The sequence below is a fragment of the Leptosomus discolor genome, chromosome 7, assembly GCF_034619465.1.
Source record: "Leptosomus discolor isolate bLepDis1 chromosome 7, bLepDis1.hap2, whole genome shotgun sequence".
NCBI classification, from domain to species: Eukaryota; Metazoa; Chordata; class Aves; order Leptosomiformes; family Leptosomidae; genus Leptosomus; species Leptosomus discolor.
In genome coordinates, this window is record NC_141397.1 from 26,080,232 (window position 1) to 26,095,222 (window position 14,991).

General features: G+C 41.1%; 1 protein-coding gene across 1 annotated transcript in view; it reads left to right on the forward strand.

The window, feature by feature from the left end:
• The first annotated feature begins 1,595 nt into the window (after positions 1 to 1,595).
• Positions 1,596 to 14,991, forward strand: part of ELMO1 (engulfment and cell motility 1) — a 256,188-nt gene continuing 242,792 nt past the window's right edge. The window contains exons 1-3 of the mRNA XM_086468719.1: positions 1,596 to 1,673; positions 13,713 to 13,753; positions 14,911 to 14,983. Coding sequence (XP_086324845.1) covers positions 1,596 to 1,673; positions 13,713 to 13,753; positions 14,911 to 14,983 — 192 coding nt within the window. The remainder of the gene's footprint in view (positions 1,674 to 13,712; positions 13,754 to 14,910; positions 14,984 to 14,991) is intronic.

A 14,991-nucleotide genomic window follows, 5' to 3' on the forward strand; every position in this document is an offset into this window, starting at 1 on the left:
AGGACTGAGCCTTTTCAGAGTAGACCAGAGGACACACAAGAAAAAAGGAAAGGTAGAGCCATATACATGAAGGCTGGACGAACTCCCACTTCTAAGTAGTACAAGATGAAGGTACAACATTTCTTGATAAAGGGACAGTTTCATGATTTTGTTCAGGCAGATCATGCTTCTGCTGCAGTTGGAGATAGGTTGTTACACTGGGTTAGTTGAAGCAGCAACTGATGGTGGTCAGAGCATTTTTTTTCCTGTACCTAATTGTGGCTTTTGGATGTCTGGTAAATTCTGTCAGCTCGTCCCTTGCCCTAGCTCTTTCAAAGTGTGTATGTGCAAGCATATTATGTCCATGCTTTCACCACTTCCTTCTCTTTTGTACTAAGAAGAAGCGGGACTGCCTCTGGGGATTTCTACAGCTTCTCTTATTTTGTCATACATGATGGTGTTTTGCCGGGTCTTGGCAGGGCGTGCGGGAAGCACCATGGTTGGCACGGAAGATTTGGCAAAGCAAGCAGGAGCCTCTCAGTCTGCAGGAGGGTGCTTGAGTTGCCGTGTATGAGAATGGCAGAGCTTTGCTACTTCAGCCCTGCTACCACTGAAGGAGCAAAGGCAGCCCTGCTACCACTGAGCTGCGAGAGGGGTGCAGAAGGCTTGTTTGTAAGCTCAGAAAGGCACTACACCTGCTTGAAAAATGTTTGATGTTATTGTGAGGTTACAAACTTTGAGCTAGAAGAGGCAGAACATATATTCTGCAAAACCTGAGGATCTGGTTCTTCCTCTTCCATAAAATTTACAGGCTGCGCCGTTTGACATACTGATATTCGTATTCTTGCAGAACTATGCTTTTTTATGTAGCTGACTATATCACTGTTAATGTACTGTATCCTCGTGTATTTATGTGTCTGAGATTTACCATAAAGAAGTATTTGTATATGGGTATCTCTGGATCTTAGGTGAGGATGTGTGCGTGTGTATGTATATGTGGAAACTGCTGTGTGTTCTGCCTTCTTCCTGACATCCTGGTTGCTATAGCGCAGTGATCTATTTGTGAACACCCAGAAGATCATTGCTATAGTTAAAAGAAACAGTGTTTCCTGGCCATAACTTCCTGAGCAATCTCTTCTCCTGGAGCGCAGGCTTTAACTGATTCGGTCACATTCCCTGGGACTCCAGGGGTGACACTGTAACAGGAGCTTCCTCTAGTTTGTCGCTTTTCCCCACCAGCATATTTAGTAATATTTAAAAATAGTTTCTCTATTTAAATCTAATGCGTGCCTATTATTCACTGTACATTTCAGTGCTTCAGCCATCTTTCTAACAGGCTGTCGAGCTGTGCAGCGTGTTGTGGCGTTGTGTCCCGTGTTTGCTTCTGTAATGTGTGCCATTCTTCTGCTCTTGCACATACATACACACATACATTTTCATCCACCTGCCCAGCCAGGCAAAATGTAGGAGATGAAGCAGCAGTGCTGGAGTTCTGTCTGAACTGCTGTATTTTTTTTTTTTCTTTTTTTCCCTTCTCTCTGCAGGTGTGAATGAGAGAGACTCTCTGCAGTATTTAGTGTCCAGTTGTACTGGCTCCGAAGAACAACAGCGTCGCAATGCCCCCTCCTGCTGATATAGTGAAGGTGGCGATCGAATGGCCAGGTGCCTTCCCGAAGTTAATGGAAATAGATCAAGTAAGTGCCTGTGTACGTGTGCTCGGCCAACCCCGTGCGTAAATAAGTTCTGCTCTGCCCGTGTGTGTCTCTGCTTTTGTGTTTACTTAGATGCCCATGTATGTTTCTGTGAGTGCCTGTGCGGTAGGAGGTGTTTTTTATAAGGGGTGTAACCCTCTTCCTCTCTTACTGGTTAATGTTTTTGATGTGTTTAGTTTTTTTCTTGATTTGCCTTTTCTTTTTAAACAGCTGCTTGAATAAGGCATTTACTGCTTGTGTGACCCACTTAACCCTTTTGTGCCTTAGTTTGTTCAACGGTAAAGTTGTGGTAATGTTGTTACCGCTGGGTGGAAAGTCCTGAAATTTTTAGTCGGTGCTTTGCATTTAAAGTAGGATCATACTGAATGGCTGCAGGAAGTGCAGATTTTGGAACTTAAGTCGTGATGCACTGTGAGCAGGAGGATCTTTGCTGTTCCCTACAGGAATCTCAGGGGTTGTCCAGTTTAGCTGGTTATTTCTAATGCAGTGGCCCCATGGACTGGTTGGAGGCAGTGTACAGAAGCTAACAAATTCAAAATTATAAAGACTCTTTGTGGGAAATTTGGGGGGGGATGGGGGGGAAACAAACCAAATCAAGTTATAAAAGTGCCGTGTTTTATGTTTTGGACTTCTCTGAGATTGCTTTTGTGGCGCATATATTAATATTAAAAGCAAGCTCTTTAATATTTAACAGCTTGCCCATAACGTTTTGAAATCATACAGCCTATTACCTGTTTTGAATAATTATTTCTGTGAATAGTATTCAGGGTGAAGTAAAGCACATTTCATAATGTGCTTTAGACCTTAGTGTATCTGGGGACCAAGTACATTATACAGTTCTATTGGAGAGGAGAAAATTTGAATTCATGCTGAAAATGTTTTGTTGAAATGGGATCCTAATTTTTTCGTGCAGTGCAATCAGTTTCGCTTCTAGTTAACCCTTTTGTGGTATATGCCTGGGAAATTCCTGTGTGAACTTTGGAAAGACATGGTACTAGAGGGTGACTGCAATAACAGCAGTATGATTTTTAGGCACTCTGAAAGCCCCTTTAGAGGAAAGGGAAGTTCCCAAGCGGTTAGCACTTTGTAATTTGATTTCCAGACTTGCCAAGCTTCTCCATTTTAATTTGCTGAAATTTTTTAGTAAGCATATATCTACAGATACAAATCTCTTGCCTTCTGGACTGAAGAATGTTTTACTTTTTTCTTCTTATATAACAAATGGTAGACACTGTGCACACTGTATTCGGGGAAAGTGCATGTTAGTCATGACAAACAACAGCTTATTGCTACCAAGTACCGTGGGGGACAAAAATGAACAAATATTATGCAGCCTTTTTCCAAGCAGCAGTAAAATAATAACAAAATGATTGGTTTTAGTTTACAAAATAGTCTGAAGTAACTTTTCAAAAAATCTCATACCTTATCTGAAATATTAGCTTACTGTCCTGGAACTGTGGTTTTACCTTTATCATATAAGATTACAGGGGAAAAGAAAGATTGATGCTGACTTATGTTGAATAGAACTTTTCCAACCCAGCCTGACAAGTTGTCTGCAAGCTTGCTCATGCCACTTTACGGGGAGGAGGAGAAGGAAGAGGGAGAATAAGGTTGAAAGGGAGAAGGCTAACAGCAGCCTGCTCCTGATGCAGGGGGAAATGGGAGAATGAGGGTCTCATCCCTCACCTTTCTGACATGGAAAATACAGGTATGGTGAAAAGAAATGAAGATGGGAAAGAAACATCCTTTCCTAATGCTCATACACACAAACCCGCACATTTGCCTTTTTCAGGGCTGGGAGCAGTGTGGGAATGAGCCCTGAAAACATACAGAGTGATACATGGTTCTAAACATACAGCTCTGCCTTTGGTTTGTTCACTCAATGCTGAGTTTTCCTCAGTCTGTTTCCTTTAAAACATCTATTTTGTTGAAGAGCTGTAGTGGAGGAGATGATTCATAACTCAGATGGCTAGCTGTTGGAGATGATAAAGGGGAGGAGGGGGAAAGGAAGGCAGAAAAGAAAAATGACTTGCCCATTGACCAGACATTGCAGCCAGTGCCTGTCTCCCAGATGGGATCTGCTCATTCAAGCACCATTTTACATATATTCAGAAAATCCTAAAAACTTTGCCTTGCCAGTTTCCTCACTCTCTGATCCCTTACCAGCAGGAAAAATGGTATTTAAAAGAATAGTGCTGGATTCTTACTCTAAAAAGAAAAACAAAATAACCCTCACTGTAGCATGATGCAAGTTCTTTATCTTTTAGCGTAGTGAGGCTATTCCAAATATTGATGTACAAATACTGTGTAAGAGATCAAAGGAAAATTTTGATTTTTTTTTTTTTTTTTTGGTTGCTTGTTGTATGTGCTTGGTAGCATTTATTTATATTCAGTTGCATAATATCCCAACTCACCTGCTGTGTATATGTGTAGTTTGTTTAGCAATGAAGAGAATAAAATATTTTCAAAATGAGGAAATGTCATTGTGAAACCCCAGTGATTGATAGTGATGTACTGGAAGGTGTTGGGCCTGGAAAGAGCTTGTGAGTATTTTTTTCTACCAAATGTTATTAAACTTTACATTAAAAACCTCCCCTTCAGCAGCATGACTTGTGACAACCTGGACTTTGTGGGGCACAGAGCTTTTTTCTCATTGATGCTTCCCACTGCGTTTCTGTATGTTTGTCAACTTGGGTTCATCAAAAATTATTTTAACTTTAATCATACAAAATTAGTCTCCCTGAGTTACAGATGCTCTTTGCCTGCACAATTAATATATAATTAAGTGCTTTTCAGAACTAGCCTCTGTTCCTAACCTTTTTTTCTCAGTCATTGAAATGTACTATTTGATGTCAGGGTTTTACAACTGCTTTTTTCCTGAAAACTTACTTTAAACAAGGAGGGCAAAACCATATATTATTTACAGTCTTTCACTTACCAGGTGAGGACTAATTAACTTGCAGTAAACCTAGCAACTGGCTGTTGCCTCTGTGTATTAAAGCTGATTTTAAAGCATGTGCAAGTTAATGTACTCTTTTGCTTTCGCCTTTGAGAGATAAACTTGACTGAATTCAGTTACTCTCTTCCAGAATACTTTTTTTTTTTCATTTGGGTTTTCCCCCCATTTCCATCTCTTTCCTCAATTATAAATTTGAAAAATGACATCTAGACTCTTCCCCCCTGCATAAATCCCTACTGGCAATATTAGTACTTGTATTGAGTTTGCATGGCAAGGTTTTGGTAGCAGGGGTCTACACAGGTGGCTTCTGTGAGAAGGTGCTAGAAGCTTCCTCCATGTCTGATAAAGCCAGTGCCAGCCGGCTCCAGACACACCTGCTGCTGGCCAAGGTTGAGCCCATCAGCAACAGTGGTAGCACCTCTGGGATAATGTATTTAAGAAGGTGAAAAAAAAGTTGCTGTGCCAGTGCAATTGCAGATGCAGAGAGAAGTGAGAATATGTAAGAGAAGCAACTCTGCAGACACCAAGGTCAGTGAAGAAGGAGGGGGAGGAGATGCTCCAGGCACCAGAGCAAGTATTCCCCTGCAGCCCATAGTGAAGACTGTGGTGAGGCAGGCTGTCCCCCTGCAGTCCATGGAGGTCCACGGTGGAGCAGATATCCACCTGCAGGCTGTGGAGGACCCCATGTGGGAGCAGGTGGATGCCTGAAGGAGGCTGTGAGTCTATGGGAAGCCTGTGCTGGAACAGGCTCCTGCCAGGACCTGTGGCCTCATGGAGAGAGGAGCCCACACTGGAGCATTTGCTGTCAGGACTTGTGTAGTTCAAAAGAGATTTTGAAGTGCTTAATTAGAGAAAAGAAAGTGTCTATTGCTTCTGCCGTGTGTGTGGACTAAGAATAGCTGTAGTTCCTGTAAGTGCTGTCACTAGTAATAGCAGTATACCGATACAATCCTAGCATCAGAAGTCTAAATGTATGCAATATTAGTGAGCACCCGCATTGTTCAAGTGCTGAAGAAGAAGGGGATATTGATGCCTCTTTGTACCAGAGGCTGTATCGTGAAGTGTTGCTCCCTGTACTTATTTCTGGCTCCAGACTCATGACTCCTTCAAAATCAAGGGGTTTAGTGCTGAGGGGATGAAGGAAGAGAGAGGCTCTTGACTCCTTCCCACAAGCCTGCAAAATTATATGAACTCTTATACAAAAACTGTAATGGTAGTGTGGTAGCTGGAGGTACTAATGCTTTTAGGTATGAATATCGTGAAGATTTCCAATGTTACTGGACATTGTGAGTTTAAAGTGATTAAGGGAAATGTCAGTGCCTTTAACAGCTGACCAGATCTCAGTTTCTTGAAGACAGAGGACTAGGAAGCAGCTTGGGGCAGGGGGGAAGGGAACCTTACACTGACTTACAGAAGTGTTCCCTGCTTGGATTTGCTAGCAGCAGCTTCTTTCTGTTAGGTCGGAGAAGGGAGTTAGTGCTTGAGGCCAGCCACTGCAGCTGTATCTCAGCCATTCTGAAGGAGGACCTTGGTTGCTGCTGGTGGGAAGCTTACCCAAAGATAGATGAGCCAAAATGTGTCTGCCTTTTCAAAAAGATTGAAGAGCACTTGGCTAGCTTAAGCCAGTTTGCTAAAGGTAGGGATTGCTTAAAATTAACTTTTAGGCATTAAACAGCTGCTAACAGTAATTTAATGAGTTTTATTGCTCCTTGTTATACTTGTCAGTATTTCAGCTTCACAAAACCAAGGATGAGACTGTTTGTAAAGCAGATACTAACCAGCACATAAACATAGTGAAAATATTTAACATTTTAATAATCCTTTCAGTATTGTTGCCATTAGGGTTTATTAATAGAACTGGTAAGCAAATCATATCCGGTAACTTAATGTGCCCATTTCTTTGTTGGACTACTGAAAGGTCTCAATTTTTTTTTTTAATTTTTTTTTTTTTTTTTGGTGCAGGGGGAAGCTGTTCAGCAGCAAGAATAACCTTGGAAACAGGAATGCAGATGTTTTAATGCTTTGGATAGAATTCAGTGCACTAACACATGTATATACGTAGCCAGTGCTTTGTTAACGTAATGAGCCAATCATTGTTAATTACAATGGGTGTCCAAAGATGCGATTTCTTTTCTTACAGGACTGTGGGCTTAGAGTAGTCATCATTAGAGTTCCAGTTCTTTGCTGTGGTTGCACCCAGCCACCCTGGTTAAAAGGGCAGTATTATCATCACGTGTTACATTTTATTAGTCTGGCTTGTCCAAAGCCACGTTCCCGCTGGTTGGTTGTAGTCTTTCAAGGCTGTGAACTGGCATCCTGTGGTGCATGGCTGGGACCTCTTCACTGAAAAATACATAAGAACTTTGTCTTATGCTGCCGAATGCAAAGACGGCAGCAGAGCTTAATAGAGTGAAGCTATGGAGAAAGGTTAGAAATTGTAAAAGAAATGGGGGAAGAAAAAAGCAGAAATATTTAGTGACTTACAGTTTAATGGATGCTATTTATGCTTTCTACTTGGTGCTGTTTTCCATGTTAGGAAAAATTAGTTAAATGCAATAGACAAATATTTTTTTAATTGAAGTAGAAATAGAGCCAGGAGACACTTGAGGTCTTGCAGAAATACTGTCCCAGCATTCCTGATCTCTAGCATAAAGGGTGTTCAGAAAATAATAATTTAGTAAAGAGATTAAACACTTTATTTTCTTTCCTTGTTTTGTGTTGGTGGTTTGTTGGTTGTTTTTTTTTTTTTTTTTCTTTTCTGGCTCTGATTTTGTTAGCCATAATTGGCACCCATAGTGCTAAGCCAGAATCCTCCCCATTAGAGCCTGAATTTTGCTGCCTGCAACTGATGGCATTTTCAAGATGAAGACTGAACGTGACTAAGATTGTTGCATCCACGACATTTTTTATGAAACAAGAGGAGTCTTATCTCTTGAAATTTAATTCTGCTATATTTAAAGGAAGTGTGTAGTGATGAAATTCCTAGAGTTACACAGCAATTAATTAAGTACAAGGTACTTTGTTCATATTCTGGCCAGCTGGAGTATCCAGGTGCACTTTATGATGCAATTATATTCTCCTTATAGAACTTGAAGATTGTAGTACAAAAAAGAGTAATACTAAAAATCCCACGGTATAAATTTTTTGTGCCTTCATGTAGAGACTTTCCTACCCTGGTAGGCCCAGCAGTGTGTTGGTCATGAGCTGTGGGTTAGGAGTTTCTTCATTCAGTTTTCAAAGGTATGCTCACCTAATAAAGTGGTTGTGTGAACAGCCACAACTTAAAGCCCTGTTTTGAGTTTTAAACTGTATTTTAACTGTATTTTAAATATGTGATGTGAGTGTGTTGCGTGCAAACATACTGTAATCCACAGCTGTAGGTCCTTAGGTGTTTTATAACTCTTTAGTACTCTTGACTGGGAGATTAACACCCTAAACATATGGTTTGTGGGCAATGCTTAGATCTGGTGAAATGCAGATTTAGGAGTGAGGATGTCTTTGGGGAAGGGAGTAACTGAGGAAGCTGCGGCTGAGATTGAAGGGGAAGAGAACATGAATGCCTGGGGTTCCCCAAGTCTTGGGTGCTTTGCAGACCCCCTACTGCTGTGTTTATACCAAAGTGTTTCTGCTGACACATTAAAACTGCCAGCTAAAGGGCTGTGAACTGGGCCAATGAAAGTACTCTCCCATCAGCAGGCTGCATTTGTTGAGGGTTTTGACTGTCAGCTCTGGAGCGTGAGTGTTTCATGCCTTGGGTGCACTGACCGACAGAACCAGGTGGTGTTGACCTGGCCTTGGCTGTGTTTTATGGTCCCTGATAGTGCAGTGTTGGGGTGTTGCTGTTCTTCAGGTATTTACTCCCTCTGGTGCTCCCCTGATTTAGGGAAATCCTCTTCTCCATCTTTTACAGATGTCCAATGCCTAATCAACAAAGTCTGGTCTCACTAATACTCCATTGTAGTCAATGGAGAGAGTTGATTCCCAAAGTGGTTCAGAGCAGGTTGAGGTGACTGAAGCCCAAAGCTCTCCAGTACCTCCCCCTTGCAGGAGAAGACCTTGCCTCTTACATCATGAGAAACCAGTGGCAAAGTAGTGAGTCAAGGACCCAAATGTCCTGGCAACTGATGTTTGCCACCGGACAGTCCTGCTTCTGTTTCTGTAGCCCCTAGTGTGTGACAGTAACAGATGAAGCCTTCACTGATTGTGAAAAGAGGTGTTTATCTGGTTTTTAATAGCCATAAAAATGACTTTTGCACTAAAAGATCTGGTAGTAGAATGGTAGCATTAATTATAGACAGAATGATGTATTTACTGGCTTGAGATTCTGGTTTTTGACAGATGCACAGATCAGCAACAGAACTTTTTGGGTTTTTTAATGCTGAGTGTTTTCCACTAACAGATGTGCTGCATCTGCTGTTTTTGTGATAGGCTTAAGGACAGCAAGGGTTAAGGGTTAATTCTGTGATAAAAAGGGGTCAGCCAAAGAAAGTCATTGTCCAAAAAAACCCAAAACCAAGCACCAAAACCAACCTGGAAAAAGAAAAAGCAATGAATCTCTGCTACTAATTTGAAAAGGAAAGTTATTCAACCTTGGCCTGAAAGAAACCTATCTACAATTCCCTGGTATAGCACAATCAAAGTATATCTGAACTGCATGTATAACAGAGGTTTCTACACAGATTTGGGCTTCTGACCTCTTTACAGTTTACACATGCACATACACGCACACTTGCTATTTGATTTGGAAGTGGTTTAAAGCCAGGTTAGTGTATTGGTGGCTTGAGCAGAAGCTAGGGCTTGGTCAGTACTGGTGTATTGAATATTTAGCTTTCTTTGGCTCTTGCCACAATTTCTCTGGAACAAAACGATGTCCTGGACTCACCCAGCCTACACTCTTGCATGCCTGTGCTTAGTGCTTCTTGGTGATTGGTTGCCTCTGTGGGGAACCCAAGGTGTAGGCATGAAAGGATGAAACTGGTGGGGAAATTGGAATGGGAAATTTCAGTCCGTATTCTACAAGTTACTTTAGAAGTGCTACAAAATACCGCACAAATAGCGAGGGCAGGTACTCAAGAAGACTATGTTAGGGATGTGTTTGCATCTTGATACAGAAAACCTGGAGCCATGACCTGAGATATATGCAAATGGTTACAGAAGTGGTGACTAGTTCTTACTGCGTGGTGGGTGTCATTTGGGCTACACTTAGCCAGCATCTCAGACACCTGTACTAACTGGTCAACGCAGATAAAACTTTACTGGGTGTGTAAATTCACATCAGATATAGCCCTGCCTGTGCTTGGTGTCAATGGCAGGATTCTCCCCACGTATGCAGATCAGTAAGTGCAAGGCCTTAATGTCCCATTATCGTTTCCCACTGGAATTCAGGTATCAATTCAGTACCTACCCTGGGAAAAAACTTTTATACTAACCAATGTGTTCAGCGCAGATGGCTGGGATATGTTAGCTGAAGGGGTTATCTCCTACAGGGAGTGTAAGATTTACTTTGATCTGTTATTTCATGCATTAAAGCTACAGCTTGATCTTCTTAGAGCTTTAAATGAGCATCTTGGCATGTGTAAAAGCACACTTCATTTTTACTAGTGTAGGGGAGAATGTAAAGGCAAAACCCCCAAATAAAATGCACTAGCACAAAATATTAATTTTGATGAAGGAAGAACTTTGAAATATGACTGGACTGTCTGATTGTAAGGAATTCTTTGAAGTACATTGACTACTAAGGTGAATTTGACTTTTCAGAACTGTAAATGCAGCAAAGATATGCAAATGTCCATAAACAGAATTTTATGAAGATCAAAATAACAAAACCGTCAAGTCCATTCTCTTTGACATCGGGCAAATATTAACAGCCAGGCAAAAAAAAAAAAAAGGTGTCTTTGAATGTCCTGCTGAGTGGATTTACTCTGCAGAGAATGGAAATAGGCTTTTACCTCATATTTCATGGTTCAAAAAGAAAAAATACAATAGCTCACTTTTTTGCTTGTCTTCTAGTCCTGCTGCATTCCTACACATACAGCAAACAGTTGTGTCCTGTCACTGTCACCTAAGCGTAGGTACATCTCTTGCGCCCTTCAGTAGCAGCGAAGGGACCCTGGCTGTGCTGCGAGCTGGCTGGGAAGGGGCCGCAGGACCTGGTGGTCTCTCACCCGCCTGTCGCTCCCAAAGAAGTACGGGTTTTGTTGGCGTGGAGGCCTGGCAGGGTGGCCAGAGTGCGGCCGCTGCCCGCTTGGCCTGCTGCCTGCCTGCCTGCCTGCCTGCCTGCCTGCCTGCTGCCAGGGCCTCCCGCAGCCTGCGCCTGCCAGGCCACGCCAGGGTGACGGCTGCGTGGAGGGAGTCATGGCAGCCCTCGCCTGCTTTCGGCGGCAAAGGCCTGTGCTGACAACTTATCTGCTTGGTAGGGAAGGGGAAGGAATTTTTGTCTGGAGACTTATGTGTAGAGGGAGTGCAGCCCAAGGGATGAAGAGTTGAAGTGGTATTTATTTTACACTTGTTAATTTGTAAAGTGCTATCAAATGACTAATTGCAAACTTTGTATCCCAGAAGAGTTCCACTTTTTTTTCATCCTGTTGCTGCTGAGTTCTACGTAGTCACTTCAATGCTGTAGCGATAGTGCCACAGGAGGACAAAGCAGTACTGTGAAAGGATGGCTGTATTAATGATTTTTATTATTGAAGATATCTTTTGGTTTTCTTTTTTAACTGTCCCTTACAGGTTCTGGTTGATTTATTGGCTGTGTTTTGTTGTTTTTTTTTTGTCTAAGTTTTTAATTTCAAATAATGTCATATATTAATGCAAAGGTGGTATAGAATTGGAAAAGGGGGAGAGACATTAGTAGGATTGAGAAAGGATGTAAAAGCTGATGGTGTAGAGGGTTCAGAAGTACCAAAATAAAGATTTGGAAAGTAATTGTATCCAACCTTCCAAATGTTTATCTTATTGCCAGTTTGGGTTGTTAAAGTGTCTTTTTGTCAGTTTCCTATGGGAAGCTGTAGGTCCTGAGAGAAATAATGGGGAGGAGAGACAGCTACTCTTTTTGTCCTCCGTTATGTTAAATCTGTTAGCCAATACTGATTTACTTAGTAAAAGGAATTAAAATTCCAGGCACAAATTTTATCAAAATAGGCAGATACCGGAGCAGGACCCACAATAACATCCTGAGGAGAGAAGGGGAGGCAGTGTGCCAAGCTGTATGCCCCACATGGCAGCAGCTGACCCACAGGCTGGCATGTGTATGCTGGATGGCAAACTGGCATTATCCTACTCCAGACAAACCTGTGTTCCTCCCTCTTCCTTTCTGAAAAATGGAGTTTTATTTTTGGGGGGGGAGGGATAGAGGGAAGAGAGTAGTTGTAAACAGGGATTACTTTCACAGGATTGCAGAAGTTACAAACCTCTTGGGGAGGAGGAACGGCAGGTGAAAGCAGGTGCATGTAAGTGACACAGTAATCTAGGCTCAGGAACTGATCAGGCTGAAAAATTGCGGTGACGAAAACACTTTTTCTTTCTCACATGCACTGCCTGATCTGCTTCACAGCCTGGCTATGGCTACACAAACAGCTGGGATAGTGCAACAGACAGAAGCTGCTGTAGAGGAAGAACATGCTGGCTGATGGAGCAGTTTCACACTTGCCTTTTGTCCCATGTGCCAGCATTTGCTAGTCATTTAGGCACATAGCGAGTCACATGAGGTGATCCAGATGAAAACTATTTCTTTACTTTTTACTGGGCCAATTTTTAGTTTGATCAAGTTCCCTAGTGTAGCTCATCTGTGCGGTCATATGAAAATAGTAATGAAAGAGGAAGGATGGAAACCAAGGACTGAGACAGTAGAGCAAGGGGGGGACAGGTTCCTTTCAGCAGATGCTTTCATTCATGTTTGATTAGAATGGTCTTTTGCCTGTTTATAAACTGGCTTAGTTGACTATTGAAATAATAAATCCTTCCCTGATACTGACCTGACCAGGGAGGCCCTCTCTTGCTTTCAGTCTCTGCAGTGATGCAGTTCAGAAAACAAATCCAAGGGAAAAATAATTTTCCCTGTGCATAACATACCCTGCTACTGAGTTAATTTTTAGCCTGATCAGTTTTCTATAAACATTAAAGGGAAACAGCTTGTTTTGACAACAGAGTTGGTTTATGGGTGGTCATATTTGTGTATTTTGTTCCTTTTGTTTGCTTTTTAAGAATTCAGTGAGCTGTGATTATTGGAAGTAGGTAGAGAGGGGGTCCTGTGCTGTTCAGCTCACCCAGTACTGCAGAAAAAAGGCTCATTAGTCACCCAGCTGGTGAAATTTAGTCTGTTTCTTTTTACTATGCAACTTCATCTATGTTTGGGGGTATAAGAATGCATTTTCTTTTAGCCAGCAATTTTCTAAAAACACTTATGTGTGCACCCTGTGTTTATAACAACGTTCAGAACATTGCAACATCACCAAACTAGTCTGTTCCTTCTATTTTGGGACCCAAAGCAACAGAGCTGTTTTCAGTCAGTCCAAATGCTTGTGCTTGCAGATGTAGAGAATAAAGCAGAACTGATACATCTGGGATCTTAACACCTTCCAGCTGGTGTTTTATTAGAGGGGAACCTGCATATGTGTACTTGAGAGAGGATGACTGTCATCATATGACCATATCTGAAAGGGACAAAAGGTTTAAAAATATTGAACATCTTGCTTCAGATGTCATTCGTGGAAAATGCTCATGTTGATATCTGAATTTTCTGTTTCTGTTGGGTAGTGAGATGCAGTGAACACAAAAGACCCTTTGATTTCTCAGTTGAGAAGCTGAGTTGATGCCGTATGGGCTAATGTTGACAAAAGGGATGGATAATGTCATCATGAGTATGTGTAGAATTGCTGTCTTTATAGATTATCAAACCAAACCAGCAGAAATTCTGGGGTCCTATCAAGCTTGATACTAAACAAAAAATGAAGTATTACTAACTCTTTTTTGTTCTTTGCAGTCAATGGTTTTGGAATCATATTTTAAGAGCTCAGGGCTGTTCCAATTTGGTGATTTTTTTTTTTTCTTTTTTCCTTAACCAGAAAAAGCCACTGTCCTCAATAATAAAAGAAGTCTGCGATGGGTAAGTTCTGCCACATAGTACATACTAGATACTATACTTTTTATTAAACCAACCAGGAGATATTTTTTTCTGAAGAAAATCTAGATACCTTTTATGACTAGTCGTTAGTTTCTTAAATCTTGTAGTTGTTTTATCTTCAGATTTTGAATTTGCAGTGTATTTTGGATCAATTACTTGCAAGATGAGGTTCCTAACAAAGCTGCTCCATCATGTGGGTGACTCTCATTTAGTCTGTTTGTTGCCTTTCTGTGCAGAGATGCATTTTACCCACTCACTTTATGCTTGTAGTCCCTGCAGTTCATGGGTTAAGGAGCTAAAGCGCTGACTGTGGCTTTGATTTTTTTTCAGCACTGGTCTAGTGGCTACTGTGAGCTGTCCCAGTGGATGTGACTACTCATATGAAACTGAAGTGTTAATCACAAGACCTGCAATATGAGCTAGTAATTGGCTAAGAGAAACATCTTGCTTTAGTTTTAATATGTTAATATTTAGGAATAAAAATGCTGTTTTAAGCAAATGCTACCACACAGGAGAAACTAGTTCATTTTTATCAAATTGCTGCTGAGTTAAAAAGGGGGTATTTATGCATAATGTAATATATCAACTTAATAATATATGCATTGGGTATTGTATAAGCCAGCATAAAATCCTGGTGCTGTAAATTTTTTTTTTGGTCTGGTTTAGTGATTTAGTGATCTTGCTTACTGCAAGCAAAAGACTATGCTTGCTATTTTTTATTGATCTGGAATGAGTATCAGATCATTATCAACTTACTTTCTGAGCACTGAAGTGTCACTGTAGTGACAAAGTAGTTTCTCTTCTCCTCTCTCCCTGCCCTCCCCCCCCGCCCCTTCTTTTTATCTTTGCCTTGGAAGGAAAGTATTTGTTATGTAATTTCACCATGGTCAGGTTTAGGGCTTTGTTTCAGATATGCAAAGGGAAAATCTCATTTATAGGATGTATTTGTACTGAAGTCTTCCCTTTGTGAGCATGCTTTTATTTTAAACTTTTGGAATTCATAATTGAAAGCTATGGGAAAGTATGAGAAATACTTAGGAATGACAGGCATTTGTTTGACCATAGTAAAATTATCTAAAGGGTACTTTTTGAGTTTTTAAGATTTCATTTTGTGATTAATTTATTTTCATATTTCTAAGGTGGTCTCTTGCAAATCATGATCAATTTGCACTGCAGCATGCTGATAGTTCTAATTTCTACATCACAGAGAAGGTAGGTGA